The sequence below is a fragment of the Cyclopterus lumpus genome, chromosome 23, assembly GCF_009769545.1.
Source record: "Cyclopterus lumpus isolate fCycLum1 chromosome 23, fCycLum1.pri, whole genome shotgun sequence".
Taxonomy (NCBI): domain Eukaryota; kingdom Metazoa; phylum Chordata; class Actinopteri; order Perciformes; family Cyclopteridae; genus Cyclopterus; species Cyclopterus lumpus.
In genome coordinates this window covers 5,245,001-5,266,066 of record NC_046988.1, presented here as the reverse complement: position 1 = coordinate 5,266,066, position 21,066 = coordinate 5,245,001, and the positions used below count along the sequence as shown (strand labels likewise).

The window sequence follows — 21,066 nt, the reverse complement described above, 5'->3', positions numbered from 1 at the left end:
GTTTAGGGGCTTTGGACGGTGGGGGGTGAGAGGGATTGCTGGTGGAAGGTATGTTTAGCGAGGTGTGTATGTGCGCTGCAGAGTTGTAAAACCAGATGTTGACTTCTCCTGGGCACAGAAGGCCAGCAGTGATTACTCAAAAATCAAGAAAAATCCATCACTGCCTTTATTGCTTTAATGAAATAAAGAAAATAAATCTGCTGGGGAAACACTTGTAACCAGGCAAAATGTGGTGGCGAAACTAATGTCAGACTTGAGCCAAGTAAATCTTACGCCAGGTTGGAAATCTACACTTTACTTAAACAGTAAAAGTCCAAATTGATTTGACTGGCGCTGACTCTGGGGTAAATATGGACATCCGTCCACATTTGGGACTGTGTGTGTGTGTGTGTGTGTGTGTGTGTGTGTGCGTGCGTGCGTGTGTGTGTGTGTGTGTGTGAAAGAGAGAGGAAAAAAAGAGAAGGCGAGTGTGTCTGGTCTGTGTTTACCCTGCAGTCAGCCAACCTCCTGCTCACATTTAGCATGGCCTGAACTTTGACCTCTCAGATCCTGACATACCAGCTCCATTACACACACACACACACACACACACACACACACACACACACACACACACACACACACACACACACATGCACACACACAGCCTAAATCATTCAACAGGATGTAGTTAGAAAGAGGCACACTGAGGCACAATCAGTACGAGTGTGTGCGCCTATGTCTGGTCATATGTATCAATGTTTGCCTACATGACTTTGTTGTGTGTGTGTGTGTGTGTGTGTGTGTGTGTGTTCACAGTGTGTACGTGCATGTGTGTGGGATAGCACAATCCCCCATTGTTCTTCAGCTGCTACCTTTAACAGGGCCACATTCCTGCACCAGTCAAACCAGATGAGGAAGAGAGGGTAAGGGTGAGGAGAGTAAGAAGGGGAAGCGGGGGGGGGGAAAAGAAAGAGAAACACAACAGGGGATGAAAGGGGGAGTCAGAGAGAGGGAAAGAGGGCGAGAAGTCCCGGCTGCTGACCTGCCCTTTGACCGCTCGGGAAGGTGAGAGACATCCATTTGTCCTCCCTGTTGGTAGCCGCCAACTCACGCCACCCCCACCATGCACCCACCCTCCTCTAGTGCCCACCAACACCACTCCCCCTCCTCCTCCTCCTCCTCCTCCTCCCTCACTTCCCCCGAACTCCATCCATCCGCCAACAATGAACAATAAAGGCAACTGTCGGGAGCACTGGCCACTGGAAAAATAAACACGCCGCTGTCCTAACTCACAGACCCACCTTTGTAGAGCCAGAAATGTGTGTGTGTGCGTGTGCGTGTGTGTATAGCCAATGCTGACCAAGACAAGAAAGAGCCTTGTGTTAAAAACGTTAGCCTGTTCAAATGGGGGGTGAACGGGTGGGGAGAAAGGGGGCATGGGGGAAAAAAAAAGGATAAGGGGGGGGTTGCAAAGGTGAAACGATGGATCAAAGGAGTCTTTCTTGTCGAGGGTTCTTGTTGGGGTTAACCCCCCGTTTACAAAAACACACACACGCACACGCACAAATGCAAACACAGTCAAATATCTGTGCAAAACAGTGTGTATGCTGAAGTGGAAGGACGTTCCTTAAAGCAGCAGCCGGGATAGTTAGGTGTGTGAAAAACGGAGACAAGCCGTCTATTCTTCTTCTACAAGCTGCTCTCAATCCCCCTCTCATCTGTGGATCTTTCATCAGTAAACCAGAGTATTTGCAGAAGAAGACGAATCCAAGAAAACAACACGCTTCCTAACTGAGACGAGATTTAGAGACTCTCCTTCGAGGATGTGAGATGCCTCGTCTCTCCCTCTCTCCCTCCCATTTCAGGCTTTCTGAATTTCCGCGTCCGTCCCATAAATCAGCTCGTGGCGGCTTGTTTCCTCAGCTGCTGCGAGGCCGGCAGGCGGATCGATAACTGGTTTCCTCCATCGGTTTACACACATTCCTCCCTGCGGCCCGGGCTTACCTACGAACCTGCTGAATCCAACGTCAGCTCTGTCTTTTTTTTTTCTCTTGCGCGAACACACACACACACACACACACACACACACACACACTCATGCGTGCTGTAATTAAGCAATTTGTAACAGTGTAATACTTGTCACCGTGTACACGGGGCTAATGTATGACCCCGGCTGGATTGATACCCCCCCCACACCTCCGGTAAGGCGGGAGGAGCCGGGATGAGGAGGAAGGGAAGGAGCAGCTGGATAAGACACGGACATGATAGTGGAGGAGAGAAGAGGGTGAGGGAAAGAAGAAGGGGGGAGGTAGACAGAGAAAAGGCAGTCTGGAAGTAGCGGGAGTATATTAAGAAGTATATTGACATGGTCATGATAACGCTATTACGGTAAATAATCAAATTTACATTAAGGTAATACAGTTACGGTTTGATTAAAGCACTTATGTGGTTTGAAATAACTAGATTTTCAGTAACTCAAGTTTACTTGATTTGTTTGACTATAGACAGCAGCTTACTCTGGGGGGATTGGAGGTTGTAAATGTGCCTTTACCCTCTTAAATCCTGTTTACTAGCATCCAAGCTGTACGCAAACCCGAATAAAGCAAACTTTTCCAAAGATAACAGATATTCTGGGCCAAGGGTTGAGAAAGTGAGTTGAATTTCAGCCCCCCCCCCCCACGAGTGTGCCATTGTTTAGCTTTAATGAAGTGCTGAAAACAAGCAGACACTACATAAAACTGCTGTACAGTGAGCAAAGAAACATGAGGGGCAATTCAAAAGTCAAATCAAGAGTTTAAGGGATGAGTCTTTCCTGTTACTCTCTATGCTGCAGATCTGATGCTAATGACACTACACTGTAGGGACATTTATTCTAGTGCTATGAGTTCCATACTTGTGTGTGTGTGTGTGTGTGTGTGTGTGTGTGTGTGTGTGTGTGTGTGTGTGTGTGTGTGTGTGTGTGCAATATATGTGTGTTTTGCTCAGGGAACCGCATGGGGCCTTTTACCAATGTTGCTTCTCAATAAGTCAGACAGTGCAGGAGGCGGTGGCTCAAAATCACTTTGTTCCCCCACAAAAAGCTCTTCAATGGTATTCGATGGGGAAAAAAAGTCAAGGGATGCACTGACAACTGAGAGCAGCGCGCACACATAACCCCACACACATGTACGTACGTACCGATGTACGAACACTCGACTTTCTACATACATATCTGTCTTTTTTTCCCTCCACTATAACAGCCACAAATACACGTTCGCCCTCAGACACACATTGTTATGTAAGCACTGTAAAACACACACACACACACACACACACACACTGTATGTGCACTTCCACTGAGCACACACACACACTTATACACACTCCTGATATTGCTCCCCAGCTGTTGGTGTGTGGTGCGCCATGCGGGACGCCCCTACACAGAAATGTCAGCGCGGCAGGGAGCTGGGAAAAGGGGGTTTGATCAATGGAGCCCCCCTCTCGACGGCCACGCCGCTCCGCAAGGCTCTTTGATTACATATTGCTTTGCTTCCTAATGAAGCTCAATTACTGGAGGAGAACGACGGCTTTGCCCTGGAGTTACAGGGAATAATAGTTTTCTTTCTCCTTCTCTCTGGCTGACTCTTGCTCCCGCGTATTCACAGCGCGGCACTCTCGTCTCCCTTCCTGCCCTCTGCCCGCCTCGCTCGCCGGTGCTAAGAACTGGGTCCGCGCGGGTAGAACGGGTGATTAGCGGCGAGATTAACAGAGCTGCTGGATGAGCAGAGACGCCATCGACTGTCTGACATGTCGGTCAAAGGCGGGCACAATTAGCGGCTCGGTTCAGCTAAGGGCAGATCAGATTTGAGGATTTCAGTTCATCTGAATTTAGTCATCGTCAGCTCAGTTTGACCTTGAACATTGGCGGCGTTTCCTTGGCTTTCATTGGCTTTAATCTTAGTTACTCCATGTCTTCCTGAGGCATGCCATACACTGGTATTTACAGGAACGGTTGGGCTACAAGAAAAACCCTGATGCCACATTCTAAGCCTTATTACTGTCAAATAAAACGCCTGTTGGTTTCCTTGTGTTTGTCAACATGAGTTTTTGCTCTCGCTTTTCCCACCATGCTTGGTGTAAACAGGAAGTATAATGTTGTCATGGGGTCAGTGAGTTATCTGTGGGCTTCCCCTGACCCCTGTTTTTTTTTTTTTTTGCGTATCAGTTTGCATTTTTAGTGACTGTCATGTTGCATTAGCTGCTAGCAGTTCTGCACTGTGACCATGAATACAGACCATAACTACCTAGATCCCTTTTGATTAAGCGGCAAGATATAAAATCACCTTTTTCATTAAAAGGTTGCTAATTAGATTTAAAGATGTTATATTTAATAATTTTCCCTCAATGGACATCGGAGGAGCATTTTATTAAGTTAAAAGGATTAATTGAATTCCGCTCACTTAAGTTTAGTTCTGTCATTATTTAGTTTTACCATACCTTTAATTTCTCCGATGTGCCCTGAGCCCATGGCCAAAAGTTTATCCTTCCAGTCCTTTGACAACAGCCTCTCAATGCTGGGGGCCTCTGTTTAGGATGGGGGGGGTGGGGGAGGGTGAGGGGGGGAGGGGGGATGGGCAGAGGAAAGAGAGAGAGAGAGGGATTCAGTTGGCTGGCCAACATGACAATAAAGCTCATTTAAAGTCCATTTGCTGTAATAAAGGCAGCGGCAGCTCAGCCTAATGGCCGCATCAGCAGGAGAGAGAGAGGGAGAGGGAGAGAGAGAGAGAGAGAGAGAGAGAGGGAGAGGAAGGTGGAGAGAGCGAGAGAGAAGCTGATAATCGAAAGAGAGGAAATCTGAAGAACAAAAACAAGTGAGCAAAAGGGAAAAGAGCGAGAGAGGCAGCGCAGGATAAAGAGAGAGAGAGACAAGTGGTGAGAAAGAGAGAGGCTTTTTCCCTCTCACCTGCTGCTAGAGAATCATTAGCCCTGTGGGCCCTGAGACAAAGAGGGCCTTAATGCACACGCCACAATGGACACATTATCAGCTAGCGCTTTGTTTTCAACACACACTCCACAGACCCTTACACACACACACACAAACCCCTGCACAAACACACGCATGTGCACACAGGATCACTAATTACAATCCTAACTACGGTCACGATCACACACGCGGACGTGCGCACACACACACAAACGCACTCGCAGTGGGGGGAAATGGAAATGTCACACAAGAGAGCATGCACATGCTGAGACTCAACCCTACATGTGTGGACATATATGCGCTAATAGCCATCGTGCACACGCACACTCACACGCACGCATGTACACATGGAGAGATGCGACCATCAAGCCAGTCACCCTGTTGCCTGTTATTGACATGAACAAAGGGGAGCGAATGAAATGATCACACAAAGGCAGACTGAAAGTGTGAAGCAAGAGGGTGAGTGAGAGTGAGAGAGAGAGAGAGAGAGAGAGATAGAGAGAAAGTACTCTATTTACTGGGAGCCATCTGCACTTGGGATGCAAGGCCTTGCTAAGGAAGGAGGTTTTACACTTTGAGTGGGGAGATTAACCCTATCAGCCAACGCAAACACACACGCTTGAATGCACAAACACCCCACAAAACACAGAGACACACATGCATGCACACTCGAGTGAGCCCACACTGTGTATATATGTATATATGTATGTATATATATACAAATGGCTGCGGACGCATACACGCTGACAACTTGCTGATGGCAGGAGAAAAGTTGTTTGTCCCCCGCACAGATTATTATAATTTCTTTTTGCCCTCCATAATGACAAGACTGATTTCCGGAAAAAAAAGAAGAGAAAAAAAAGAGTTTTAATCTCACTGGTATGAGACCGGCACACACTAATGCTTCACACAGTCAGAGAGAGAGAGAGAGAGAGAGAGAGAGACGGAGATGTCCGGCGTGTTGAGCTGAACAGCTTAGCACTTTTCCTCCACTAAGTGAGACATGAACACACGCTCGCTGCCGCCACACGCGACAACAAATCAAAGCACTTTTTACCCAACATCCAAACACACACACACACACACACACACACACACAAAAAAACGCCGCTTTGCCCAAAACTTCCTCCATTCTTTCCTCTTTATCCCTCTACTTTTTTTTCCTTCCCCTGTCTGCGATGAAGTGAACAGCGAGATGAGGATGAGCAGCCACCTGGAGATTTTCAGGATTTTAAATGACACATGATCACACACAAAAAAGGACGCACGCGAGTGAGCGGAGGAGACGTACGAGCTCTGCTCAGACACACGCGAAGAGCTGCAGCGTGTCCTACATACTGTACCTCAGTGTGTGTGCACATGTGTGTGCGTGTGCCTGCAGCTTCCACAGAGGCCTGAATCAGGACAATTCCTCTGGCTTCAAGACGAGAGCAACTCATGCTCCGTTTAATTCAAGGGGGGGCTGAACTTTGAGATATCCAGCTTTCCATTTCACACCCCTCCCCTCTTGCCTTTTCCAATCCACCGTCTTTGGACTCTGACTTGTCTTTTTTTTTTGTTAGTTTCTTCGCCGCTGCCACTCATCCAGTTAGTCAGTTTCAGCGCCGCCTTCCTGATGTGCCCTAGTGCTTTCTGTCGGAAGCCACCGTCGCCTTCGGGGAATAGGTTAGCTGGTGGAGGACTGGGGAGAAAATCGTTTGCGAAAACCGGGAGGACGGAAAGAAACATGCGTAGGGAGGAAGAGAGTGCGCTCCTGTACCCCACTCCCTCCCCCCCCCTACTGACAGCTGTCTCACCATCACCCCAACAGGTGCTATTAGCCCCTGGCGCTCCCTCTCTCTCCCCCTCTCTCCATGTCTCTCACTCCCATCTCTCCCTGCAGCCCCCTCTCCCTCAACAATGACAGAGGCTTTTAAGCCAAAGAGCTTTGACAAGTGAGAGGGAACAACAAATGGCAATGTCGCCTGTTCTTTTTCCATTGCACTCCCTCTCCGTCTCCATCTCCTAGTTATTATTTTTATTTATTAACAGGGCTGCAGTTATTGTCCCCAGTGACAGGCCGGGGCCACTTTAACTATTAATAAAAGCCAAGAGGCTCTTTCATTGTGCAGCGGACGGCAAAAAAAAAAAAAAAAAGAGAAGGAAAAAAAGGGGAGGAAATGGGCAAGAGGAGTGGAGGGGAAGAAGAGAGGGAAGAGAGGAAGAGCTGGCATGCTGTAGCTTTTAGCGAGATGTTGATTGATGTGGTGAACACTATGAGAAATGAACCCCTCACTGTCACCCATGATAAACACACAAACGCACACCACAGGCTTGTGCGTCCTGAAGCTGTGACCTCAGGAAAAATGCCCTGGCCCCTCTCATGCATTAGCTTCTCGTCATGGTTGTTTGGGCACTGGTCGAGGCATTACTCTACCTCCAACTGCCAAGTGCATTTCCTTGTTGTCATCTTTGTGCAAGAACCTGACTCAAGGCCACCACAACCTGACACTACACAACTATAACGACTCGCCTGATGCAAATCAACTCTTCAACAACTCTTTCCACTTCAAGGATTGAAATGCACCTGATTTTACGTTCTGCGATATTTCAATATTTTAAAATATTTTATTTTTTTTACAAAATCCGCTTGACAGTTTGGGACAGAAACACGGCAAGCCAAAAATCACATAATGAAGCAGGACAGCGCAACACTTTCCATGAAAATCAGAGGAGCTACTCCCTGTTCTTCTGACGTATAGGACGCCCGTGAGTGTGTGTGTGTGTGTGTTCTGTGAGGTAAGCGGGTGGAGTCTGGTGCCCACGCAGGGGTGTGGGCTGCATATTTGCGGGGTGGGGTGTTGGGAGCTGAAGGCGAGGGAGGATCCCCGCCTCCTCCTTGACAAAAAAATGAATGGGTGAGGACAATGAACAGAGTAAAAGGGGAGAAATGAAGTGGAAGTGTGAGACCCACAGGGCGGTAAAGTAGCTTTGAGGTTGGAAAGAAATCATCAGATTTCATACATTTATATTCTGTATCAGCTTGTTCGCGCTTCTAATTCAAGCTATATGAAATTTACATAGGAAAAAAAATGTAAACCCAATATTGACATTAAACGACACATTGGAAACTAAACAAAAAAAACCCCTTCCTCGCTTGGAACGCACGACAATGAATCTTGCTTGTTGCATTTTCATACGAAAGCGCATTGATTCATTGGAGGGTGACGTTCCCACTCGGATCCCACGCGGCGGCGGCGAGAGGGATTCTGGGAAAAGCAGAGGGGGGAAAACGCTGACAATAACTCTGGAATCGTCGACTATTATCTTGGCTCATTGGCTCAAACGGAGTCAAGCTGCTGCCCTGCAGCCGAGCCAAAACAACCCCGTCCACCTGCCGAGAGAGAGGGAAACAGTGTGTGTGCGTGTATGTGTGTGTGTGTGTGTGTGTGTGTTAGAGCAAGCCCCCATCCAGCTTTTGGATCCACAGTGAGCTTTTGGTTCAGAAGCTGAGAGAGAGGGGGGGGAGGAGACTCAACTTCAGTCCAGCTCGTCCCAACCAACCTCACTAACAATACCATCTCTCTCTCCTCTCACTCACTTTCTATTTTTCACTCAGACGTTTTGCCCTGAGTCATAAGCAGCCAGCTCTATTTTTCCCATTATCTCATTTTTGTGAAGCCTGGAGACCTTTAAAGAAGTAGGGAGGGAGGGAGGGATGGTGGCGAGAAGGAAGAGGGGGGCTTGTGGAAAGAGAAAGAAAGAGAGAGAGAGAGAGAGAGAGAGAGAGAGAGAGAGAGAGAGAGAGACCGGGCCCTCGGGTGCACAACAAAGGGACCTCTGTGCCAGCGCCAGGCCCAGCCGGGCTCAGAGGAGGGTGGAGGATGAAGGAGGAGAGCGACGACGAGGAGGGCCCACAGGAAAGGGCCCTGGCTTGGGACCCATGGCCGGCCCTTATATCCCGAAAAACAGGCTCCACATTGACTTGGGCCTTGGCAGCCACGGGGAGGGCTCCAAACTAACCCCCCCTCCCCGTCCCCCCCTTTTCCTTCTCCATTCCCCTCCTCCACCCTCCTCCCTCCTAAACCGAGCAGGGGTCAGCATTGAATAAGCAATTATACGAGCACGAGCGGAGTTTGTCCAAGACTGCCACCCTGAACACTGAAGTATTGAGATGGAGGGAAGAAGTAACAGAGAGCGAGGAGAGATCTGTGGCGACTTCTGTGGCGAAAAACACATTCGCTGGTGGCCATGACGGAGACAGAGAGAGCAAGCTTACTTGTGACCTGAAGATTAGATTATAACTGGCATAAACACCTTAAGGAGGTTATCGTAACTGAGTTACAGTCAACATTTGATAGGAATTGTTTCAATGACACAAATAAGGTCTGTCCACGGCAATGCACTCATCAAACGTCTTCCTTTTTAGTCCGGGTTATACGCTGCCTGAAGTATTGCTATTTAAATAATATGAAGTAATGTAAGTCTTTCAGTAGTAAGATGTTACAACTGGATCGTCTGCATTATGAAGACGGTAAGAGAAACTTCAGAACAGAAAACTGCATCTCCTCACTTATTTACACCCTCTTGATACTGCAGCTTTTGCTCTTCAGTCAAGGCCCCAACGTACTCCATTACCAAATGATGATGTTGATATTTTGATGATCAATTCATGTCTGGTTGAGCTGGGCCATGTGTCTGGACACATTTTCATCGATTCCTTCTAAAGACGGTCCAATCGTTTCCAAAGCGAAGAGGGCCGTGCCAAGATTACGGGCAGTCTCTTGTCCAAAAAAAAATAAATAAAAAAGTCTAAATAAAAAAAGTCTAAATAAAAACCAGGGCACTATATGGCGGCTTGAGAGAGGAGGAAGAGATAGAGAGGGAGATGTATCAAAAAGCTTTTTGTCCAAGCCCACCTCGCACAACCACCTCCGCAAGGTTAGCCGCTAACAGGACCAATTACTGGCTTGTTGTTGGGGAGAACAGCGCTCGGCAACAGTTTCCGCGGTGGCCGGGCCTCTGTGTAAACACTAAAATCCCTCTCCTCCTCCTCCTCCACCTTACTTTCTAGCGCCCCTCCCAGTGCTCCTCGTCTCCCACTGAAGCAAAGGAGAAAGAGTCGGAAAGAAACTGAGAATATATATATGTGTGTATATATATATATATATATATATATATATATATATATATATATATATATATATATATATATGCACTGTATGAGTGTGTCTCCGTCTCAGTCCCTGGGCGGTCTCTAACGTCCACAGTGAATCTTAATTCAGAAGCTGCTCCAACTTTAGTTATTAATAACCAACTAGACCACTAGGCAGGCTAAGGGGACTCTTTCACGCACACACAAACAGAGTATTTGGCACACACTCACACGGCGAGCTATACATGACATCAACTTCTGAGAGCAGAGAGAAAGACTTCTATTATTCACCGTGCAAAGTACGTTTAATTTTTGGGTGAAGCAACGAGGGACATATGGTCCTTCCCTAAAGTGCGGTGACGATCGCAGACACAATTCGAGGCGACACACCTGTTAGAAGAAAATCACACACACACACACTGCATCACTGGCCAAAACACCTGAAGACTAACCGGAGAGAAGGCTTTATTTATGGCTCTTTTTTTAAACGTGAGATAAGGTTTCGGGGGGGGGGGAAGCTTTACGGAAAAAGATACGCTTTTTTGCTCTCATTTAAATGTGCTGAAAAGAAAATGCAAAACAATTCAACAAACGCAAAACAACAGATGTAGTGGGCTCTCCCCCCAGTCTAATATTAGGGATTGTATGGATGTATAGAAACGTGTTTTCGATTAAATGTGACGTTCTAAGAATAGGCCGCGGCACATAAAGCGAACATTTACAAGGGTGTCAGTCAACAATTTAATAAATTGAAAATCCATTTATCTGAATACAGAGTTCTGCCCTTCACTCCACTGCCTTTCCCTAACAGATGGTGTTGTGGGTGCTTATGTCCAATTTGATTTGAACCAAACCCTCAGCCAATTTTTACACTGGCATGAAATCTCAGCGAGCCAGATCCACACACTGGCAGTCAGAAATAGCAGCGGAGAGGGCGCGACATTGTGAAAGAACGATGAAGGGCAAAATCTGGAGCGACATTCGAGAAAGTCGCAGAAAAACTTTTCCTTGTTGTTTCGTTTGTGTGCCGTTTATTTTATTTTTCTTCTTCTCCCCTCCTCTGCCTGTTGTTTTGGTGCAGAGCTGGAGAAATTAGCGATGCTATCTTAATGCAGTGTTTTTGCGGGAAACAGAGAAATGTTCCACACACACACACACACACACACACACACACACACACACACACACACACACACACACACCATTTTCCCAATTGCCTCTGTGACCTCCATTATCATTAAATGGTGTTTGATAGCATCTAGACATTTGAATCCGCTGCGGACTAATCCCGCTCGGCCCCTGATAGCCGCTGCCACCGCACCTTGTTAGGGACAAGCTATGGGGCCGAACGCCGAACCCATTTTCATTTTACTGCCTCATACTTCACAGCCTGAAGAGACCAAGTGTCAACTGGGGTCCTGATAAGCACCACATACTGCCCGCTAATTGCCTGGTTAACAAACATGGCCTCATGAGAGACTTTTCAATAGATAATAAAGCTTCACACGCAACAAAGGGTCATGCTTCATTTCAAGCTCAACGCACACACACCGAGAGGATCCTTTGACAAGCGGCTGTGTCGTGACGCTTCTGTCTTTTTACTTACTCAGGTTTTACTTAGTCTCTCTGTTTTAGTCACTTCATATGTTTTGTGAGTTTCAGAGTCGCATCTCGCAACTGCCTCCCTAACCTGATGGCGGCCGGAGTGAGGAGAGGGTTGAATACTCAGGGCCGGCACTCTTTTAATGCACGCACATCTCTCCCTGTCAGAAGCATCCTGTTGAAGTAGGCCAAGGCATGTGTATCTGTGTGTGTGTCAGTGTGTCGTACACAGCGGCTCGGGTTTGCCGTAATGGAAAATGACACTTGCAATCTGTCTCGTGGCAATAACCCCTCTTCAATGCTGTTGTCTCCACTCCGCTCGCGCGCACACGTACGAGCGCGTGCTCAACGTCTCTGTCACCGCGGCAGCCCCCGGGCCGTCCTTGTCACTGCACAGCTTTATTGCATCACTTTAACGTGACAACAAAAGAAGACATTGTGTGTCAGGCCTGCCGTGTATAGGAGGGGGGAACAGACCCACACATTAACTACGCGAGAGACAGACGGCGAGCACTTGGCCGCACACACACACACACACACACACACACACACACAGACACACACACAAACACAAACACAGAGTGCAGCGGTTTCTCTTGTGAGTCGTGACATTTTTCGTCTGCCTGTCAAAGCAATGACAGAGAAACAGACAGAACAGCAAGACACTCCTGACACACTGATGTTGCTTTGCATGTTTGAAGCCTATCCAAACAGGGCTGCGCTATGACTTTAACCTCCCTTGCACTGTGTGTGTGTGTGTGTGTGTGTGTGTGTGTGTGTGTGTGTGTGTGTGTGTGCGTGTGTGTGTGTGTGCGTGTAGGTGTGTGTGTGCGTGTGTGAGACTGATGGGTGAAGACTGTTATTTCTGATGCTATCATAGTTTTGGCCCTGTGTTGGCTGTTTGATTGACAGTTGGCTTGGCTTTAGAGTGGCTTTGCTTCGCCGGACGGCGGAGGCGGGACCCGCCTATTCCTGTTAACGCGGTAGCTGCTGACGGGCACCGACAGACGCGCACACTTCTCCCTCTGTTTATGTGTCTGTTCGAGTCTTGATATCCGTCTCCCGTCTCGTTCGGTCTTTCTTCTGTATATGTGTGAATGTTTGTTCCATCTGTGCGTCGATCGGCCCGAGACAGAGCGCGTTGTAAAAGCCTTTAAGAATAGCCCACATTGTCCTGTGTGCTGCTCAAAGATAGGACGACAGACATGTGAGAACCATTAGACCAATGGCAACAACAGTCCAAACAGAGCTGGAATGCTCTGCTGACAGCATGTGTGTGTGTGCGTGTGCGACCTGTTGGAGTCCTACGAGTCACTGTGCTTCAAATATTCGCTCAGGTCTACCCCCCGTTAATACTTTCCTACTCTCCAATTTTCCTGGCAAGATCGCATCGGGTTTTCTTTGGCAAAGAAAAAAAAAGGAAGAAGTTTGATCGGTTGATGAGATCTGCCTCGACGCTGCTGGTTAGGTCGCATTTAGATCACTTAGCCATCTGTGGCCAACAAAGAGGAAGGGAAGAATCCTCACAAACTAAATGGCAATAACAGCGTCGGTGAAAGAACATAATGCATCCACTGTGACTTCATATTTTTCCTCTGAAATTTCACTTTTGTGCTGCATCTGTCTGTGACGATTTAAATACAGTTTTAAGATGTCAGGGTCTAATGAAAGCCATCTCAGCTGTTGTTGCCTCTAATTCACTTTTTTCCTTCTGTCTCTTATGAGTTCCCCAACTTTATGGATGTGCAGTTCAAACTCGCTGAGTACCCCTTTAATTAAACAGTTGCACAGGACAATGTGTCATTTATAAGCTCTTTTGAGGAAAAACTGTTCGTACACTGCTATAGAATAAAGGACTCTCTTTCCAAAACGTTGCTTGCATGCCCATTGGTGAGTCCAGAGAATATGGCTTTAACTCACTGGAGAGGTGCCTCCTGTACCTCTGAAGTGCAGTCGGCAAATTCAATTTCGATATGGTCGAAGTCGAAACTCGATTGGCATATCTACCGAAACACTAATAGAAATATAAACGCTCACACCACTGGTAACAAGTAATGGACGATTAGGATGTTAATTAGATAATTCCTGTGTTAATCTGATCCTTCATATCTTTATCAGAGCAAGTAAACTGTGCCAATTCAATTACACGTATATCCACTTTATTGATATACGTGTAATTTTTTGCACAAGTACTTCTTTTCTTCCCTGAACATTCCGGTCTGTCTTTGACCCTCGCCACTTGGCGGGCGAGACACCCGTGACTCTGTGAGTGGGCTAATTGTCTTAACAACGTTTGGCTCGGAAGAGACTGGAGACTACAGTCGGGTATGATAACCTTGGACGTAACCTCGTTAGCGTAATTAAACGAACCAACAAAACGGACGAGGAGGGAGTGCTCTGAACCGGGACACAGCTCTGTTATTGGGCTAGAAGTGCTGCGTTCCTCTGCGTTTCCACGTAGTAAACTGATCCCGTGGAGAGCCAGACAGAGGGCTCAATGTTAGAGAGTAGGTTGGCTGTGTCTGTGTGTGTGTGTGTGTGTGTGTGTGTGTGTTTGCGTGTGTGTGTTTGCGTGTGTGCTTTTGGGTGTGAGAGTGTGTCAGACAAACCGACATGACCTAGCAAACAAGTGTCCAGTGTCTCAGTGCGGACGGCTCCTTGAACCAGCATCACAAGACTGTCTAGTGTGAAGCTTGCAAACAAACATGTTGGCGAGAGAGTGAGCAAGTGAGTAAGTTAAGAAACAGAGAGAGAGAGTAAGATGGACACCAACAGGGAGAGGGATAAAGATAAATCAAAAATCTCAGTACTTTGCGGGTGGGGTGAAACACACACACACTCACACACACACACACACACAACCTTGCAAACTCCCCCCGCATCTAAAGGAGCCTTAAATAGCGCCGTTACACACCCCTAACACACTGCTAATCATTGAGGATCATAGTTAATCATAACTTTACTCACACATTTCAACAACAGTTTGAAGCCGCCAGGGAACGGTTGTGAGTGCAGGAAAGGAGTCCATGCCAAAAGCAAAACCAAAGAAAAGTGGTGACGCATGCAGACGCCCATCATAGATGTATAAGGTATAATGTATATTCATGGTAACACTTAAACATCGAAGACGAGAGGGATGAGGGTTGTAAAAGAAGAAACGAATGGATGTGTTGGAGAAAAGAAAGGAACAAGTGAGTGTGAGCAGGAGGGAGGGTGAAGGTGGAGAGGTAGAACTCATGTGTTGCCTTAGGGATGGAGAGTTTCTCCAACAGTAAACACAGTTACGGGCCAAGCTAATACAAACAAGCCTTATTGAAGGTTTACTCACTGAACACAGACACAAGTCCGTCATTCAGAGCCAACGCTTATTTCCTACTAATCAAGTGCCTCAAAATGATGGACTCCAGTTGTCTAGGCGAGTCGACAGCAACTCTGACGATGTATAAAATGATCACTGGAGTATCATCCCTTGTTTCCCTTTTAAACCCACAGACTGTGATGTTTTGGAGTGGCTACAGAAACACACACCTGGGTTACAGACAAGACTGGCGTACAGCAGCTGATTTGCTTTGTCGCTATTACAATGAGCCAAGAGGCCCTGTGTGTGTGTGTGTGTGTGTGTGTGTGTGTGTGTGTGTGTGTGTGTGTGCGTGTGTGTGTGTGTGTGTGTGTGTACGCTTGCATCTGAGTGTGCGTATGTTTGTGTGTGTGTCTGTGTGTGTGTAGGTGACAGCTCCAGCCCCAAACTGACTGGCATCTGGCGATGGCAGTTGTTTTAACAGCTGAGCTGACAGCATTAATCCGAACGCACCCAAATCAAAAGGAGACAACACCTGTTCACTGCTCCTGAGCCCAGCCGAGGAAGAGAGACGAGGGAGGGGGGAGGGAGACGGAGAGCGAAGTATGAATGGAGGCAGGGAGTGAAAGAGATGGAGTGGGAGTGATTAGAAGCAGGTGGAGAGAGTGACGGGGACAAAAGGAGGTACGAGGAGGAGAAGGATGGAGGAGGGAAGGTGGCGGAGAAGAAGTGAGGACGAACGCCAAGGGATGAAGAGGAGGGGAAGGAGAGAGGGAGAGAAGGGAAGGATGAGGTCGGAGAAAAGGAGGGGAAGCGCAGGGAGCGGGAGCGCTGCCAGGCAACACACACACACACACACAGCACTCTTTCCCCTGAGCGAAGCGGAAAGGGGCAGTGGGCCAAAGGGGGAGGGAGGGGTGAAAATACAGAGGAGGAGAGAGGGGAGAGGTGAATGGGTGGAAATAGGTGTCCCACAGGGAGAGAAAGAGAAGAGGAGGATGGAAGGGGGGGGGGGCGGACAGGCAGACAGAGAACTACAGCAGCGATCCATCCATCCGGACGAGCATCAGAGCACCGACACGAGTGGCTGGTGACGGCCGCTCCGCTAGCCAAGGAAAAAATGACTGCAGCAGGAGTGATGGGGTGAGGGAGATGGGGGTGTGGGGCTGCTGGGGGAGGCTTGTCTCCCAACATCTGGCTCAAATAAGGAGGGGCTCGGGGGTCACGACACGCGGGGCTGACAACACAGACACCACCACTTCATCTGCGGGACCCGCCCTCTCACCAGCAAGCCAGGGGTTAATTAATAGAGACCCTGAGGCTTCAAAGACTGACAGAGTGAGTGGCTGACGGGGCCAGCTCAGAGAATGGAAGTCTCAAGTAGCTATAGAGAGGCGGAGGAGCTGACTTCTTGGCAAGCTGGCCGATGCGTCGTCAGGGTGGCTCCCTCGCTAGCTGACTGGCTGCCATATTGACGGACTGAGTAACTAGCTGAGCGACTTGTCGCTCCCCGGCCGACCGAAGTGCTAAAGCTGCGCAACAGTCTGCGCACCACCTTGGTATCTGTCGCGCAAGGAGCGGGAGCGGAAGCGGAAACGGCGAGGGTGTCGCTTACGTTTCGGTGGCTGGGAAGCCGGTCGCTATCCCCGGATGCATCATGGGTCGCTCCGTCGGTCGGGTCACACAGGCTGGTGCGTTCGTCATCGGGAGTGAGCCGACATACTGGTACTGCGGTAGTGTGTGCAGATGCTCTAACAAGAGCTTTGCAGTGCCACACACCGATCCCACGCCTCCACTCAGGCTGTTTAAACCCCCTTTTACATCCATGCCAGGCCCTAAATCCTGCGCTGGACACTGCTGACATGGGCGTTAGGGGGCTACAGCGCCGAGGCTTTCACATGCGTGTCGGAGCTGGGATGGGAAATTGTGCTAAGTAGATTGTGCTACTTTCCGAGACAGGCCTACATGGATTATACAAGGGAAACTGGGATGTGATCTCTGTCACTCACACACATATATCATATTTATAAATGTGTGTATATATATATATGTGTGTATATATATATATATATATATATATATATATATATATATATATATAAATATATATATAAATATATAAGTGTGCAGTATGTGGCAATAGGGGCTGCGAGATACAGGATTGCAAAAACAGCCAGAGCTAATTAATAAGCTCTAACACAGACCTCACTTACAGTCTATTTAAAGCACATTTTAGCCTACTGTGAGCTTACATTCTACAATGAAGGTGCCATTAAATTGCCCACCTAGAGTATAGGAGCCGCTTATATATTGGTCACGTAAGCAAATGGTTGCACTGAGGCAAAGTAACTTTTATCTGGATGTGCCGAATAATTTGCTTGAGCGCGATCACGTAGCGACGTGATATCAGCTAGGTCTGTGTAGCCTGGTTGATTTGTTTATGTTCTACTGAGGTCTACTTACTGTATTTCATTACATCTCATTTAGATGACACTTTTATCCAAAGCAACTTACAATCATACACCGTAGACACAGGTACGGGGAGCATTTCAGGGTTAAGTGTCTTGCTCAAGGACACATCGACTAGGGCGGGGATCGAAATGCCGATCCTCTGATTGAAAGACGGACCTGCTAACCACTGACCCACAGTCGACTCCGACTCGTTTTGGTTTCTGGTTCCTCTGTGTATAAAGAGTCAAACCATGAACACATTGCTCTATTCTTCATGTCGATAATTTGTTAATATCTTAAGATTCGGAGAAATAGAAATAGTGTCCGACTGGAACATTTCCAACTAGTACACCTTAAGTAGGTGCACAGAAGGTCAAGAACTGTGTCTCCAGGCGGGCATGAAGTCCAACATGTAGGAATAATGTGTTACATAATCAATGAATGATGAATAAAGATGAACTTGAGTTTAAATGTCTCAAAACTCAACACAGTGAACTAAGCTCTGCCTCAGAACGTTGTTTCCATTTCCCCCACGATTAGGACCACGTTACATAGTTGTCTCCAGGAAGCTGTCAAGGAAATTACCGACCCGTGAAATAAAGCGTTACCAATTGTTGTAATTGAGCCTGCAGTACACAACTATACCTAAAAAAAGGCATACATCTTATTAAAAGTCACGAAGGCGTAACTTCCAACTAGTTCGCCCCTTTATTTAAAGTAAACTTAGAAACGCCTCCATGCCCATACACACTATGACATTTGCATGTTAACAGAAATGTCTGGAAAGCTTGCAGAAAAGTGATAGCTTGTTATATTTTGCTATGGCGCACTGTCAACACCAAAAAAGAAGGAAAAAAAGTATTTAATTCCAACGAATGCAAAAATCCACCTCCTCAAAAAGTAACTGCTGGTATGTCAGTAAACTCCTTAATGGGGGATTGTTGAAGTCATCCGCTAACTTAATGATTCCTCTTATCGAGTCAAAATGTTTGAGGCCTGGCCGTTTGAAAACTGGTAGAACTCCAAGATGCAAATTCCTCCCCACAATGTTTCCCAGAGTGTTTTTGTTGCGTAAGTGCTTCTATGAGAAGTTTTAAGATGTTTTAGGCTGCATTTCATATCCTTTTGATAAAGTAATGGTGAGGGGAGGGGGGACAAAAAGGCGCACTTTGCACAAAACTCATTCATCTTGCAGCCATTTCGCAGCATAAAAACATTCCTCTGTCTCTCCATGGGAATGGGAGAAAAGGCCGAGAGTGGAAAATCACAGACGTAGAAGGAAAACAACAACAGTGCAAAACGAGGAGAGTTTATGAGCAGGCTGAATAGATAAATCACGGATTCCACTGATTTGGTCATGGGACGTGGCGCTGAATGGAAGTGAATGGGTGGAGGCCAAGACACTGGGGCCTGTCTCACATCCGGGAGTCGGTGACAGGAGGCCTTTATGTGGGACAGCCTGACTCACAAACACACACCCAAACATATTCATATGATTGTATGACAGACAGGAAATGCACAAGTATGCTCGTACTGCGAAGAAATACAGGCACAAATACCTGCCTCATCACACACACAGAAATATCCGCATGGACATGCACACACACTGTACTGTAGGACAGTCCCATTGTGGCCAGTCCACAATAGCTAAGCAAGTGAAGCCCTGGCTGATTCATGAACCTCAGGCCTTTGTCCTTAACTTAATGCCACGCCGGGAGGCCAATAACACACGTACACACACACACACACACACACACACACCATCAGGAAAACCACAGGACCCTCTCTCCTCTCTTTAAGCCCCTTCATGCTCATGTATTGGACCAAAGCTGGGGCACTGCTTTCCCCCCCAAAACACACGCACTCGCACGCACGCACGCAAGACGCACGCAACACGCACGGACGTACGCACGCACACACACTATTCATGTCCTTAATATCGCTCATCTGAACTGGGAAGAATGGTAGAAAGGAGTTTCATCCCCAATGATTGTCTCGCCACAAAGCTGGGGAGAGAATGCCACGTTGAAAAGCAGACGCAAAACAATTCAATAAGAAAAGTGACTTGAATGCGCCTTTCATCGGGCCAACAATGGCCGGTCCCACAATAGGCTTCAGGTTCGCCCCATGACGTTGCCTGTTTCTCATGGCACAAAAGGGGGAGAAAAAAAACAAAAAAAACAGAATTGATTCAATTTGAATTGTGAGCCCCACCCCCTTGCCCCCTCCCCCGTCTACTACAAACGCGGCGAAGTTAACTGACACTCGGATAAGTGGGAAGAAGGCTAAATGAAAAAGGAACTGGTTTACTTCGAGGAGCAAAGTGAGATTCATTAGTGCAAAAGGATGCCGTTCTCTCCGTCAATGTTGGGATTTCACCAGCGAAGGTTTCCTTTTTCTCTGCCAGGTCACAGGAGACCTGAGAGGTGTAGCTTAAGAGAAAAAATGAAGAAAAAAATACTGCAGTACGAATCTCCTTCAGAGGAGGTTCAAGGCGGAGTTAGTCCGATAAGCATGATGTCAAGCTCCCTTTAGAGAACGCTGACTGTGTATTTAATTGCCGTCCAGGACAACAAAATCTTGCTTTCTCTGGCTCGACCGTACTTTCTCTTGTCGCTTGTACTGAATCAAATTTTTTCTTTTTTTAAATCGCCTTCCTTTTCCCAGCGCCAGAAGAATGATTGCGACAAACAATGGCCGTGAGAGTCCTGCTGCACTTCATGTTAATTTATACAACTAACTAATTACCGACAAAGGGTGGAAATCACATAAAGACGTTCGCCCGCTCCCACGCTAGGTCTGTGAACCTGCTGCTAGATGTGTGTGTGTGTGTGTGTGTGTGTGTGTGTGTGTGTGTGTGTTGCGGTCCACAAATTCCCCTTAGGGCCTAAAAGTCGCAGGTCTGTATGATGACTCTCGAGGCTTGTATCTGGCATTGTTGATGTTTATAGTGTGTGTGCATGTGCTTGACATAACCCCCCCACCCCACCCCCCCCCCCCACAGATATCAGAGCCGTGGAAGGATTAAGTAAAGTAAAGGAGGGGGTGGGCTGATGGGCAGATGAACCAGAGACTGCCCCGATCCCTTCAATTCTCCGGCGCTTTTGTTTTCTTCTCTCCTCCGGTCTCTCTCTCTCTCTCTCTCTCCTTCTCCTTGGCAGAACGTATCCGCCTTTCCCATTGTCACCCATTGGAGTGTACGGAGGCGTGAGGGAGCTCCGGCAACTGTGTGCTTGTGTGGCACAATGGCCTCGCCTAAGTGCTGTCCTATAAAATGCCTCAGTGCTCTCTAAAAGCAAGCCCTGGGTTCCCTCCCTGCCTTGAAAATAGATGAAGTGCTGTGCGTGCATGTGTGAGCATGTGCCTGTGTGTGTATGTGTGTGTGTGGGTTGTGTTGTGTGACATCTGTCATTGAGTTGGCATTTTCAGTATGGAAACCGGTGCCTTGGAGCAGCGAGTACGCTCAGCCATAAAAACACCATTCTGGTTGACCTCAAGGTTGCGGGGCGGCTATAAACCTGCACTACGCGCGCGGGTGTGCGCGCCTGCAAGGCTCTCTGTGTGTGTGTGTTGGTGTGTGTGTGTGTGTGTGTGTGTGTGAGTTAGTGTGCCTCTTGTTTCCCTGCACGTGTGATC

General features: G+C 47.6%; 1 protein-coding gene across 2 annotated transcripts in view; it reads right to left on the bottom strand.

The window, feature by feature from the left end:
• The window catches only part of sox5 (SRY-box transcription factor 5), an 83,044-nt gene that overhangs the window by 38,581 nt on the left and 23,397 nt on the right, over window positions 1-21,066 (bottom strand). For both annotated transcript variants that reach the window (XM_034526742.1, XM_034526743.1), the window contains one exon: window positions 4,459-4,545. In XM_034526742.1, coding sequence (XP_034382633.1) covers window positions 4,459-4,545 — 87 coding nt within the window. The remainder of the gene's footprint in view (window positions 1-4,458; window positions 4,546-21,066) is intronic.